The sequence below is a fragment of the Vicia villosa genome, linkage group LG7 (assembly GCF_029867415.1).
Source record: "Vicia villosa cultivar HV-30 ecotype Madison, WI linkage group LG7, Vvil1.0, whole genome shotgun sequence".
Taxonomy (NCBI): domain Eukaryota; kingdom Viridiplantae; phylum Streptophyta; class Magnoliopsida; order Fabales; family Fabaceae; genus Vicia; species Vicia villosa.
Window position 1 is genome coordinate 61,690,513 of NC_081186.1, and position 14,605 is coordinate 61,705,117.

Genomic DNA, 14,605 nt, shown 5'->3' on the forward strand with positions numbered 1-14,605 from the left:
ATAGATCATCCATGCGTCCAAAAGTTTTACCACCTCCTTTCTAACCACTTCCTTCATCGCTGAATTGAGTCGTCGTTGAGGTTGGACAACCGGTTTGTGATCATCTTCCATTAGGATTTTGTGCATGCAAATTGTTGGACTTATTCCTTTCAACTCTTCAATGGACCATCCAAGAGCGCTTTTATGCTTTTTAAGAACTTTGACAAGTTTATCCTCTTGAAGGAATTCAAGGTGAGAACTTATGATGGCCGGACATTTACTCTCAGTGTCTAAAAAGACATATTTGAGGTTCTCCGGTAATTGTTTTAGTTCAGCCCCCTTCTTTGGTTCATCTTTACTTCCCTCCACTAACGGTTGCCTTAGCTCCTCCCATCGGTTGTGGCGAGGATTTTTGACAAATGATGTTGTTTCCATCATGGCTAAAACTTCACTATCTTTTTCATCAACTACCTCCTCTTCTCTAAAGATTGATAAACTCATAACTATCTCCAACGGTAACTGTTGTGTTGTCAAAGAATTTCCTTCATCACAAATTTGATCAATTACCTCAATGTGTTGACTTGTGGCAATGTCATCTTTGTACTTCATGGTTTTTCGCACATCAATCTTTAGTTCCTCATCATAAACTTTCAAGGTCATCGTACCTTCCTCTATGTCGATCAAGCATCTCCCGGTCTCTAAAAATGGTCTCCCCAAAATGATTGGTATCTCTTCATCTTCGGCCATCTATAGAATAACAAAATCTACAGGGAATACGAACTTGTCGATTTTCACCAACACGTCTTCTACCACTCTGTACGGTCTTTTCACCGATTGGTCAGCAAACTGAAGTGTCATTTGTGTATCTTGTACTTTACCTATTCCCAATCTTTTGTAGATGGATAATGGCATAAGACTTACACTTGCTCCTAAATCAATCAGAGCTTTCTTGAAAGACCTATCACCGATGGTGCACGGAATAGTTACTGAACCTCGATCTCTCTTTTTAACCGGAATCTTCATGCCCTGCAAAATAGCACTACAAGTTTCAGTTAGAATAATCGGATCACTCTCGGTGGTCCGCTTCTTTGAAATAATATCTTTCATGAATTTTGCATAGGTTGGCATTTGCTCAAGTGCCTCTAAGAAGGGAATATTCAGCTCAAGTTTCTTGAACATCTCCAAGAACTTCTCAAAAATTTTCTCATGTTGTTCTTTCTTTTTATTTCTTGTTGGGAAAGGGAGTTTAACCGCCGGTTTCGGTGTAACTACTTTTTCTTTCACCACCCTTTTGTTCCCCGTGACCTCTTTACTTGCAACCTCATTCTCTTTAATCTCTACTGTGAATACAAGATTACACTCAAAGATGTTTTTGATTTATGGCAAACTCAAATGAGCATTCAAACAACAAGGCGGAAGCAGAAAACTAAAAGAAAAGCAAGCATTGATCACTCATGACAAGTACAGGTTGATCTAGTATACTTTAGGTCGACTCAACACAAGCAGATCAAGAAGAACGCAGAAAACCAGCAGTTAGGTCGACCTACTGTCAACCCAGGTCGACCTAAAATGGAGAAAAATCCACATACTTCTGCTAGGTCGACTCACACATCATCCAGGTCGACCTAAATTGATGAAATCTACATACCAGTCTGCTAGGTCGACCTACACAACGACTAGGTCGACCTAATCTGTGAAAATGTCCCCAGAATGCATTTTGAGAGGATTCTGGTCGACCTACTCCTTAAACAGGTCGACCTAACTGGGAGCAAAACTCTGCAAGCACTGCTAGGTCGACCTAAGCTCTACAAGAGGTCGACCTAACTGATCAAGAATGCCAAAAATTCTGTTTTTCTCATCTCCAACTGCTAAGCTATCATATATATTGTGCAAAGGTTAATTATTCATCAACACCAACGACTGAAAGATACACAAACGCTTCTCATCTTCGTTCTTCATCATCTCCAACACAATTACACATAATCATTCTTGCGTTGCGGGTTAGTGATGAGTTCGATAACGTCCATGGAACGGAATTGAAGATTCCTAGTGGGTGAAGGTTTGTGGGGTTTGTTGGTGAATAAAATCTGCGGGTTTTGTCCTCCACGACGGGTGGTTCTTGGGGGTTTTTATCAAGAGGCATTCATTGAGGATTCGGCTGAGTGTAACGATTGAGGAACGGGGAGTTCAAGGAATCAAGACACTGCAGAAGGGAATCAAAGTGAAGCTCTTGGATAACCTTGATCTGACTCAAGATTAAGGGGGAAGAAGATTCAAAGGATCGACATAATTGGTTTATCGTTTATCGCTTTGTTATCTTCTTTGTATATACTACTTTCAACATTAATGAAAGATTACCCAATTTCAATTTGGAATTGGGGGCAGACGTAGTCGTAGAGAGGACGATCGACGAACTGCCTAAACAAATATCGTGTTCTTGTCGCTTTTACCTTTTCACTTACATTCTGTTCATATTTGGTTATAATAGCAAATTGATCAACGATTCGAGTGTTAAGATTGTGAATTAAGTACTTACATAAACATCACAATCTACCACACATTGAATTACCTTCAATTTGATCATTATCACCAAGTGTTTGTATATTTGTTTCTATCACTCTTACTGCATTGCAAACATTGTCCATCATACAAAAAGTTAATCTGATTTTCAATAAGAGAAACGCTTTGATTCTGCAACATATACTCTTATCATTCAACTCAAGTCTTTGACTGGTTTTTAAACACATATATAATCGTTTCGATAGTGGTTCGGAATAGACGCGAGTCGATTCAGAATCACTTCCGCTGAAAAGTTGTTTAAATCCGAAAAACTGTGAACGATCTATTCACCCCCCCCTCTAGATCCTAAGGCCAGCGTCTAACAAGTGGTATCAGAGCTCTGGTTTATTCCGTGCTACGTGAAACACTTATTGGAAAGATGGCTTCCGGACCTAAAGGGGCTCATAATAGAGCTCCAGTTTTCAACGGTGAAAACTACGGCTATTGGAAGGATTGTATGTGTGTCCATATCAATGCAATTGATAGGAACATCTGGACAGCTATTGTCAATGGTCCATTTCAAATCACCATAACAAATGCAGCTGGTGCAGTTGTTCCAAAACTAGAAAATACTTGGGATGCCGAAGATGAAAAGAGATATGGATACGATTGGAAAGCGAGAAATATTCTAATCTCAGCTCTAGGAGTTGATGAATACTATCGCGTTTCCCATTGTAGAACAGCTAAAGCTATGTGAGACACATTGCAAGTTGCCCACGAGGGAACGGATGATGTCAAACTAGCTAGGATCAATACGTTAACTCAAGAGTTCGAACTCTTCCACATGGAAGATGGTGAATCCATCGAAAACATGCAGAAGAGATTCGTTCATCTGAAAAATCGGTTAAATTCTCTTGATAGACCTGTTTCCAATGCAGTTGCTACTAACAAAATCTTAAGATGTTTGAACAGGGAATGGCAACCCAAAGTTACAGCAATAAAGGAAGCAAATGATCTAAACACTTTAGACATCACAACTCTATTTGGTAAACTAGAGGAACATGAACAACACCTTAAATGCCTTGACATGCATGAGAAAAGGACAAAGAAAGAAAAGAACATGGAGAAAGAGGTAGAGAAGAAGTCAATAGCTCTAAAAGCTTCGAGCTCCAAGACCTCAAAACGAGAGCCAAAGGATAGTGACACAAGTGATGACGAAGACTCCGATGATGAGGAAATGGGACTGTTTGTGCGAAGATACAACAAATACCTAAAGAAAAATGGAGCAAAACATTCCGACAAAGGCTTGATCAACTATAGAAAGCAATCAAACATGTTCAAACAAGATGAAGACAACAAAGGAAAGATCAAAGGTCTTTGCTTCAATTGTGGGAAAGCCGGTCACTACAAACCGGATTGTCCATACCTTAAGAAAGAAAAGGAGAAGAACCAAAGCAAAGGTCATAACAAATCTAAAAGAGCTTACATAGCATGGGAAAGTGATTCATCTAGTGAAAGCTCATCAAGCGATGAAGAAGAATCAGCAAACCTATGTTTCATGGCTCATCAAAACAAGAAAAAGAAAGCTGTAAGTCATCTTAAACCTGAACTCGTAGATAAGGTATCTCATTCTCAACTAAAACTTGCTTTTGAAGAATTACATAGAGATGCAGTTAAAGCTTTCAAACTTTTGGCCTCAAATAAGAAAATATTTTCATATCTTGAATCAAAAGTTGAGAAAACCGAAAAGGACATGGAAGCTTTAAAACAATCTATGCTAGACATTCAAAAGGACAAAGTTGAAATAGATCCTACATCATGGTTTGGTTGTGAGACATGTCACATTTGGCAAAAAGAAGTAAGAGATCTAAAAGCCAAGTTAGACAAGGCTCTACAACCAAAAGTGACTTTTGCGGTCGATCCAAACAAGTTCAAAAGATCGTATACTCCTTTATATAGCAAATACACTTTTGTACCAAAAGTATTAACTAGCAAAACTCCAAATTCTCATCATATTACCTGTCATTACTGTTGCAAAAAGGGACATACCATTGAAAAATGCAAATTTAGGAGATTTTTGGTTCCTAAAGGAGTATTTCAATGGTTGCCTAGGTGCATCAAATTGTGTACTCACTACCAAGGACCCAATGAAAATTGGGGACCTCCCTTTTTAAATTAATCATGCAGGAAAAGTGTCTTGACATTGCCGAAAGGTTGTGGTTCCTTGATAGCGGATGTTCAAGACACATGACTGGAGACCTATCTCTTTTTGTTGAGTTTCAAGCAAAGAAAAAGGGGTATGTCACCTATGGAGATAACAATCGGGGAGCCATACTCGGTAAAGGAAGTGTAGGTAACCCTTCTACCACTACTATAACTGATGTGCTGCTAGTAGAAGGTCTTAAACATAATCTTTTAAGTATAAGTCAATTGTGTGACAAAGAATTTAAAGTAATGTTTACAAATTCTGGCTGCACAATAGAACATACTAAGAAAAGAGACATTATGTTTAAGGGCTTAAGAGTAAACAACATCTACATGCTAAATTTGGATGAGGTATCTAAGTCTAGTACCAAGTGTCTAGTTGCTCTGGGCGATGACTCATGGCTGTGGCATAGACGTCTCGCCCACATAAATTTTGACTTACTTAATAAAGTTGTCTCAAAAGATTTAGTAATCGGCTTACCTAAAATGAAGTTTTCAAAAGATCATCTATGTGATGCTTGTCAAAAGGGAAAGCAAACGAAAATCTCTTTTAAATCAAAGAACGTGGTTTCAACATCACGCCCTCTTGAACTACTTCACATGGATCTCTTTGGCCCTTCAAGGACTAAAAGCATAGGTGGAAACACCTATGGTTTTGTCATTGTCGATGATTACTCGAGATTTTGTTGGACAATCTTTCTACCTAGTAAGGATCAAACTTTTCCAGCCTTCACACAATTTGCAAGATTATGTCAAAACAAAATGAACAACAAAATAGTTGCAATTCGAAGTGATCACGGTGGAGAGTTTGAAAACATTCTTTTTGAAAAATACTGTGATAAACATGGAATTGAGCATAACTTTTCAGCTCCTAGAACACCTCAACAAAACGGAGTAGTTGAACGTAAAAATCGGGTTCTAGAGGAGCTGGCAAGAACAATGCTGAATGAGGGTAATCTACCAAAGTATTTATGGGATGACGCGATTAGTACAGCATGTTATGTTTTGAATAGGATAACAATACGTCCTATACTGAACAAAACTCCCTATGAATTACTAAAAGGTAGAAAACCAAATGTATCTCATCTCCATGTATTCGGTTGCAAGTGTTTTGTTTTGAACAATGGTAAGGATAATCTTGGCAAATTCGATGCTAAAGCTGATGAGGGCATATTCCTTGGTTACTCACAATCTAGCAAAGCATATCGAAAATATAATAAAAGATTACTTATAGTAGAAGAGTCAGTACACGTTTCTTTTGATGAATCTTATGCAAAATATGTCGAGAAAGGTCTTTCATTTAATGGTGCAGGTCCATCCACTGAAGACATTGTCAAGGATAAGGAAGATGAGGATGAAAGTGTTGTAAAGAAAGATGCTGAGAAAGAGAAAGATGAGTCTCACAATGAAAATGAAAAAGAAAGCATCTCAAACAATGAAGAACTTCCCAAGGCCTGGACAAACGTGAAAGACCATCCAATTGACAATATAATAGGAGACATCTCAAGGGGCGTTACAACACGCTCAAAGATAAGTAACTTCTGTCATCATCTTGCTTTTGTTTCACAAGTTGAGCCGAAAAACGCTAAGGATGCATTACTTGATGAGCATTGGCTAATGGCCATGCAAGAAGAATTAAACCAATTTAAACGGAATGATGTTTGGGACTTAGTCCCTCATCCGGGAGATCATCAAGTAATTGGCACTAGATGGGTTTTTCGTAACAAACTTGATGAAAACGGCGTTATTACTAGAAACAAAGCTAGATTAGTTGCCCAAGGTTATAATCAAGAGGAAGGTATTGATTATGAAGAAACATACGCTCCTGTAGCACGTCTCGAAGCTATCCGTCTCTTACTTGCTTATGCTTGTTCTAAAGACTTCAAACTATTCCAAATGGATGTTAAAAGTGCCTTTCTAAATGGCTATATAAATGAAGAAGTCTATGTTGCTCAGCCACCCGGCTTTGAGAATTACATGTACCCAACTCATGTCTATAAGCTGAAACCTGCTCTATACGGTCTTAAACAAGCCCCTCGGGCTTGGTACGAACGTTTGAGCAAGTTTCTCCTTAGTCAAGGGTACTCTAGGGGTAAAGTTGACACTACTCTCTTTATTAAAAGAAAAGATAAAGATATTCTCTTAGTCCAAATTTATGTAGATGACATTATATTTGGGTCGACTAATGCAAAACTTGTCAAAGATTTTTCTAAGCTTATGCAGAGTGAATTTGAGATGAGTCTCACGGGTGAGCTAAAGTTCTTCCTTGGCCTACAAATCAAGCAACTCAGTCATGGAACGTTTGTGAATCAAACTAAATACTGTACGGAGCTGCTCAAAAGATTTGGAATGAGTGAAGCAAAAGAAATTGACACACCTATGGCAACAAATACCAATCTAGACAAAGATGAGAAAGGTTAAGAGGTTGACGTAAAATTATACCGAGGTATGATAGGTTCACTTTTGTATCTTACTGCCTCAAGACCAGACATCATGTTTAGTGTGTGTATGTGTGCAAGATATCAATCTTGTCCAAAAGAATCTCACTTGAAAGCCGTCAAAAGAATTCTGCGATACTTACGTGGAACTACTACATATGGCATATGGTATCCAAAGGGAAATGAGTGTCATTTGGTAGGATTCTCATATTCAGATTTTGCTGGCTGCAAATCCGATAGAAAAAGCACAAGTGGAACGTGTCATCTATTCTCAAATTCATTGATAAGTTGGCATAGCAAGAAACAAGTATCAGTTGCATTATCTACTGCTGAAGCAGAATATGTAGCTGCTGGAAGCTGCTGTGCACAAATATTATGGCTCAAGCAACAACTTCTTGACTTTGGTATTAAGCTTGATCGCATACCTATCATGTGCGATAACACAAGTGCCATAAACTTGAGTAAAAATCCTGTCTTACACTCACGTACCAAGCATATTGAAATAAGACATCACTTTCTACGAGATCATGTAGAAAAAGGAGACGTTACATTTGAACATGTAGAAAGCAAGAAGCAACTAGCTGACATATTCACCAAACCTCTAGCAACGGAGCAACACTTCAACATTCGTAGGGAATTAGGGATACTCGATATCTCTAATTTGGGCTAATTACGTTTGTTCTATCTTAATATTTTTCCTTTACTTTATATATATATATATATATATATATATATATATATATATATATATATGTTCTCTCTTGCTAACATTTTTCTTAGCGTAAAGTTAGTTCATCATCCAGCCAGGCGTCATTCCACATTGATTAAAGGCTGCCATTAAAGTTGAGAAAGCGGTAACGTTATTGTTGTTCACTTCCAAAAATATTATTGATACTATAATATGCTATCAATTAACATGCTTATAGTGACTTCATACATATATCGCTCTTGCTCATTTGACTCTCATGCTATAACTGACTACCTTTTTATGAATGCTAGCATTTTATCTATGGTTCTCTCGTTACTCTTCTATTTTCGTTGTATCTCTTTTTGATGTTGACAAAGGGGGAGATAGATGCTGAGTGTACGGGGGAGTTGTGTTAAGAGATTGACTTGTTGAGAGATAGATGCTGAGTGTACGGGGGAGCTTTGTTGAGTCTTTATCACTTACCACCAAAGCTTCGACTAATGGTTTGCCATCATCAAAAAGGGGGAGCATGTGAATACAAGATTACACTCAAAGATGTTTTTGATTTATGGCAAACTCAAATGAGCATTCAAACAACAAGGCGGAAGCAGAAAACTAAAAGAAAAGATAGCATTGATCACTCATGACAAGTACAGGTTGATCTAGTATACTTTAGGTCGACTCAACACAAGCAGATCAAGAAGAACGCAGAAAACCAGCAGTTAGGTCGACCTACTGTCAACCCAGGTCGACCTAAAATGGAGAAAAATCCACATACTTCTGCTAGGTCGACTCACACATCATCCAGGTCGACCTAAATTGATGAAATTTACATACCAGTCTGCTAGGTCGACCTACACAACGACTAGGTCGACCTAATCTGTGAAAATGTCCCCAGAATGCATTTTGAGAGGATTCTGGTCGACCTACTCCTTAAACAGGTCGACCTTACTGGGAGCAAAACTCTGCAAGCACTGCTAGGTCGACCTAAGCTCTACAAGAGGTCGACCTAACTGATCAAGAATGCCAAAAATTCTGTTTTTCTCATCTCCAACTGCTAAGCTATCATATATATTGTGCAAAGGTTAATTATTCATCAACACCAACGACTGAAAGATACACAAACGCTTCTCATCTTCGTTCTTCATCATCTCCAACACAATTACACATAATCATTCTTGCGTTGCGGGTTAGTGATGAGTTCGATAACGTCCATGGAACGGAATTGAAGATTCCTAGTGGGTGAAGGTTTGTGGGGTTTGTTGGTGAATAAAATCTGCGGGTTTTGTCCTCCACGACGGGTGGTTCTTGGGGGTTTTTATCAAGAGGCGTTCATTGAGGATTCGGCTGAGTGTAACGATTGAGGAACGGGGAGTTCAAGGAATCAAGACACTGCAGAAGGGAATCAAAGTGAAGCTCTTGGATAACCTTGATCTGACTCAAGATTAAGGGGGAAGAAGATTCAAAGGATCGACATAATTGGTTTATCGTTTATCGCTTTGTTATCTTCTTTGTATATACTACTTTCAACATTAATGAAAGATTACCCAATTTCAATTTGGAATTGGGGGCAGACGTAGTCGTAGCGAGGACGATCGACGAACTGCCTAAACAAATATCGTGTTCTTGTCGCTTTTACCTTTTCACTTACATTCTGTTCATATTTGGTTATAATAGCAAATTGATCAACGATTCGAGTGTTAAGATTGTGAATTAAGTACTTACATAAACATCACAATCTACCACACATTGAATTACCTTCAATTTGATCATTATCACCAAGTGTTTGTATATTTGTTTCTATCACTCTTACTGCATTGCAAACATTGTCCATCATACAAAAAGTTAATCTGATTTTCAATAAGAGAAACGCTTTGATTCTGCAACATATACTCTTATCATTCAACTCAAGTCTTTGACTGGTTTTTAAACACATATAATCGTTTCGATAGTGGTTCGGAATAGACGCGAGTCGATTCAGAATCACTTCCGCTGAAAAGTTGTTTAAATCCGAAAAACTGTGAACGATCTATTCACCCCCCCCCTCTAGATCCTAAGGCCAGCGTCTAACATCTACATCCACTTCAATCAACATATCTTCTTCATCAAAATTCTTCTCAGGTGTGTCATTGGATTTATTGCTTCTGGTAGTTACAGCGTTCACATGATTATTGTCTCTGGGATTCGAAACCGTAGCACTAGGTAGAGCACCCTGTGGTTGAGAGTTAGTCATTTGTTGTGCAATCTGACTCATTTGGATTTCCAGATTTTTGATAGAGGCCCCTGTGTTCCTCAGGCTGCTGCTAGTTTCTTCCTGAAATTGAGAGTTTTGAGCTGCCATTTTTTCAATAGCTATCTCCAATTCTGCCTTCTACGGTGTCTGCTGTTGAAATTGTTGTGGTGCTTGAGATTGGAACTGTTGTGGCAGGTGTTGAAATTGTTTCTGGTATGGAAGTTGTTGTTGTGGAGGTCTATATTGTTGTGACTGAGCTGGAGATTGAAATTGGGGTGGTCCTTGCTTTTGAAAGTTTCCTTGTTGGTCCTTCCAAGCGAAATTAGGATGATTTTTCCAACCAGGATTATATGTATTGGCGTATGGATTATTTTGCCTCAACATATGAATCTGTTCCACCTGTTCAGCCGCAATTTGTTCTTCCATTTTAACCACCTGATCAACAAGCTTCAAATCAATTTTTCCTTCTGGTTGACTCATTGTGCGATCATATAACTCAATATGCTCATTAGCGGCAATTGCTTCTATGATCCTCTTGATACCAGAAGCTGTTGAAAAATTAGTTGAGCCACCGGCAGCAGTATCGATAAGCTGTTTTGTCTTAACTCGGAGACCATTAACAAAAGTCTGCATTTGCTCGGTCGGGTCCATGTTATGAGTGGGACAAGCAACCAAACACCTCTTGAACCTTTTATATGCATCTCCCAGCGATTCCCCTTCTTTCTGCTTGAAATTTACAATATCATATCTTTTTCGAATGAAGACTGAAGCAGGGAAATACTCATTCAAGAAAGCGGTTTCCATCTGTTTCCATGTTGTGATGCTTCCAGCTGGAAGTGAGTAAAACCACTCTTCCGCATCTTCGGATAAAGTGAATGGGAACATCACAAGTCTCTTGGCTTCTTCAGAATGGCCTTCTATTTTTAATGATGTTGTTGTGGTGAGAAATCTCTGTAGATGCTTGTTTGCATCTTCGTTGATTCTTCCAGCAAAGGGCTTGCTTTCTAACTGGCGGATAGTGGAAGGATGTAGTTGGAAGTTTGCCACATTAACCGGTTGATTCACTATGGTCATTCTTCCCAGCGGTGCATTAGCCCTTCCATAATCACCTAAAAGTCTCTCTGGAGGAGGTGGATCAGCTGCCATAGTTTCAGGCTCAGAATCTGACTGCTCGGACGGAATAGATAGTACTTCTTTGTCTTCCGATTCTGAAACTACAGGGGATTCTTCTTTCGATGCCATTCTTTTCCGCTTAACTTCTCGGAGTCGTGCTCGCAATAATCTTTCGGGTTCTGCGTCAAAAAAAAGTTCAGCTGAGGCCTTACCTCGCATACAAGATTAGACAATTATTAGTTGAGAGTAAACAACAAAAATAAATAAATAAATAAAAATTAAAAATTGCAGAGAAAATAAAATTTTGATTGCAGAGCAATAAAATTTTAATTGACTAAATAATAACTTATATTTTGGCAATCCCCGGCAACGGCGCCAAAAACTTGGTCGGAAAAATAACAAGTGTACTATTTTCACCGGTGTAGTTATAATGGGTTTTACCCCAAGTATCGATCACGAGGATTGCGTAGGAAATACAAGTTATTATACGAAGTCAATTTAAACAAAAGAGCATAGGGGTGTTGTTTTAAATGATCAACAAAATAAGCTAAAATAATAAAAATAAGCTAAAGTTAAAATTGAACTTTAATGTATAAATTTAGAGCAATGCCAAGGTAGGTGTATAATTTGCCTTATAATGACTCTGTAAAAAGATCTCTTTAACAAGTTCATATCGTGCAACTATTTGTTCTTAAGGGTGTTTTCCTAAGTCCTTACTGAAAACCTTTTGGTTTGCAATCCTATTGCCTAAGTCCTAAGAAACAAAGGTTTGTGAACCAAAGATGTAGATAATCAAGAATGTTCAAATAACCTTACGGTATCCCTAGTCCTAGGTGATATCTCAGATTCAATTGCCTAAAAACCTTAACAATCATAGTCCTACAAATTGTTAACCGGAGATCAATCTTTGTTTGTCCAACAAAGAAGGCATAAAAACATTAGACAATTAAATTGCAAAATATGAATACTTGATTAAAGAAATACGTAGATCATAGTCATTACAATTCAAATCAGAGACACCCCCTGGCATTGGGGGGTTTAGCCTCTCATAATATTCAAGAAACTACAATTGAAAAGTTTAGACATTACAAAGATTAGGAGAACTCTGATCTTCAATGGTGTCCACCGTTGAATCTCTTCGTCTTCCACAACCTTGATGAAGTTATCCTCTCTGCTCTGAAATTCTATCGTGCAATCCAGAAAGTGCCTTCTCCTTGTCTCTCAATTATCTTTTAATCCCTCTAGGTTTTCAGATCTCAGCTAGAATACCAAAAATGCCCTCGGGACTTAAATTTTGTAAAAACGTAAAAATCAGAAATTCTGTCCGCACAGCTGACACGGCTGTGTCACTTGACACGGGCAGACCGTGTCAGCTTCTGGTCTTGGGGGGGAAAGTTCTTCAGGAGGCCGGACACGGCCGTGTTAGGTGACACGGTCAGACCGTGTCCGCCTCTGCTTCCTTGCTCTTTTTTGTTCCTTGCTTCCCTTTTGCGCACCTCTTGGACATGCGATCCTTCATCAATCCGAAGTGTCATACCCCAAAATTTACCTCCCACACTTTTCTCATAACAAAAACAAGGTTCAAATCTCAAGGCATGGCTCATTCACATAATCCAGATAATCCACAGTCAACTGATCCAAATTGAAAGGTTAATCATAATCAAGGCATGATCCAAACTTTAACCATTGGGCAAATATCAAGTATGGGGTGCATAACCATCATTTGATCAAGAATTGATCATGATTCCATTAATAGAAACTCAGAGATGAACAAAGATGAAAAGGTTCAAATTAGGGTTTCTTAGGAGAAAGTCAACCCAACTTTGACTGGGCATAACTTTCACATGGAACATCAGAAATTCCCCACTCAAAGCCTATCTTGAAGAAAATTGGATTCTCCACAACTTTGTGTCTCACAAGCCAAGGCTAGAAATGCTTCATTTAGAAGATACGAGGCAAAAGATTACAGGTCATTTTCAGGCATCCTTCAAAAGTAGTTTTTTCCCAAAGAGGATATGATCAAGATAAAAGTTCCAAATGAAAAATATATTCCAAAGTGGATTGTAGAGGACCCCTTGAGGTTTCCAAAAAGTCTTAGAAATCCCTCATAGCTTAAATATTGAGTGAGATATGATCAATCAAAGTTGGGAGATTTTGAGGGACCAAATGTGAAAAAGAAGGGTTTCAAAAGTGAAATTCTTACAAATGGGCCTACATTTTATGACCCAAACTCGGTCCAAAAGCTATCCAAAACATATGCCATGAATTGTATCATTTTATTTGATTTTACATAATTTTATTTCATTTAAAATTAATTTTTAATGATTTAATTAAATGAAAAATCAAATATTTGGTAGAAAATATGTTTTGATTATTTTTTAATCAATATTAATGATCAAATATAATATAATTTCGTGCATACATGGATTGGAAAGATTTGATACAATATTGGCCAAAGTAAGAAGCTTGCCATTCAAGAAAGAAATCAAATATTCAAATATGGCAAGATTTGATTTAAAGGCTTTGGGCTTGGTCCTTTGACCTAATTTCGTCTCTCTATAAATACTGAGCACAAGGCACAAGGATTGGGGGAGAAATTCTGGACAAAAACGCAATTGCAAGAACCGAAAAATCACTCAAGAACTTGAAATTGGTTTTTTGAAAATTCAGAGGTTTCAACAAGGTTTGAAGGTCTCAAAAGCTCCTCCAAGTAATTTGGAACGTGTGTGGATCCTTAATCTGCTACAACACCCCCAGAATTACCTCAATTTTGTCAAAGTAAGTCACTTCTAACTTTGGATCGATTCGCATGTTATAGACACTTTCATGATGTTTTAATCATATGTTTTGGCTTGCCTTGATGCACTGATTATTTCTGGATTAATTGTGTGGAGTTTGCGTGCCTTAATCTTGCTTTGCCATTAACGGCCGTTTTGAGTTTCTAGGGTTTCAGTTTAGGGCTTTTAATTGGGAGGGAAATTAGGATCAATTAGGGGTATGGTTAGGTTCGGATGGTCCAAACGAAGCTAAGGGAAGGGTTGCGAAACGTTTATGCTTGCACAGGTTTGATTCGCTATTTTTCAGGTAAGTTTGCTACGAATGAAATCGTAGCAAATTCGTAGTTAATTTTGCAGGGGTTTTCAGGTGGTATTGGGGACGATGATGAGGTGTCCGTGTGCCACTGGGTATTTTGAATTCGCGCGCGTTTTTTTACACTTATGGCGTGCGTTTCGTACATAACGTAATGGGCGCGTTTCCATAACACCAGTTGTGTTTAGTTGAGTTGGTTGCCAAGCATGTATGGAAGGGTGAGGTCGCAGGTTCGAGCCTCCCCTCCAACATATTATTTTTCTGTGAGTTTCTTCATGATCCTGTGCGCTCCTTACCATAGCTCCCACCATGCACCCTCATAATCTAGCCTTTGATTCTCCACTCAACCAAATCTGACGC

The 14,605-nt window shown here is 38.4% G+C and overlaps 1 protein-coding gene across 1 annotated transcript; it reads right to left on the reverse strand.

Moving 5' to 3' along the window:
• Positions 1 to 726: 726 nt before the first annotated feature.
• Positions 727 to 1,158, reverse strand: LOC131619175 (uncharacterized). The gene has a single exon (XM_058890301.1). It carries the CDS (start codon positions 1,156 to 1,158, stop codon positions 727 to 729), a length of 432 nt encoding a protein of 143 aa, XP_058746284.1.
• Between the last annotated feature and the right edge of the window lie 13,447 nt (positions 1,159 to 14,605).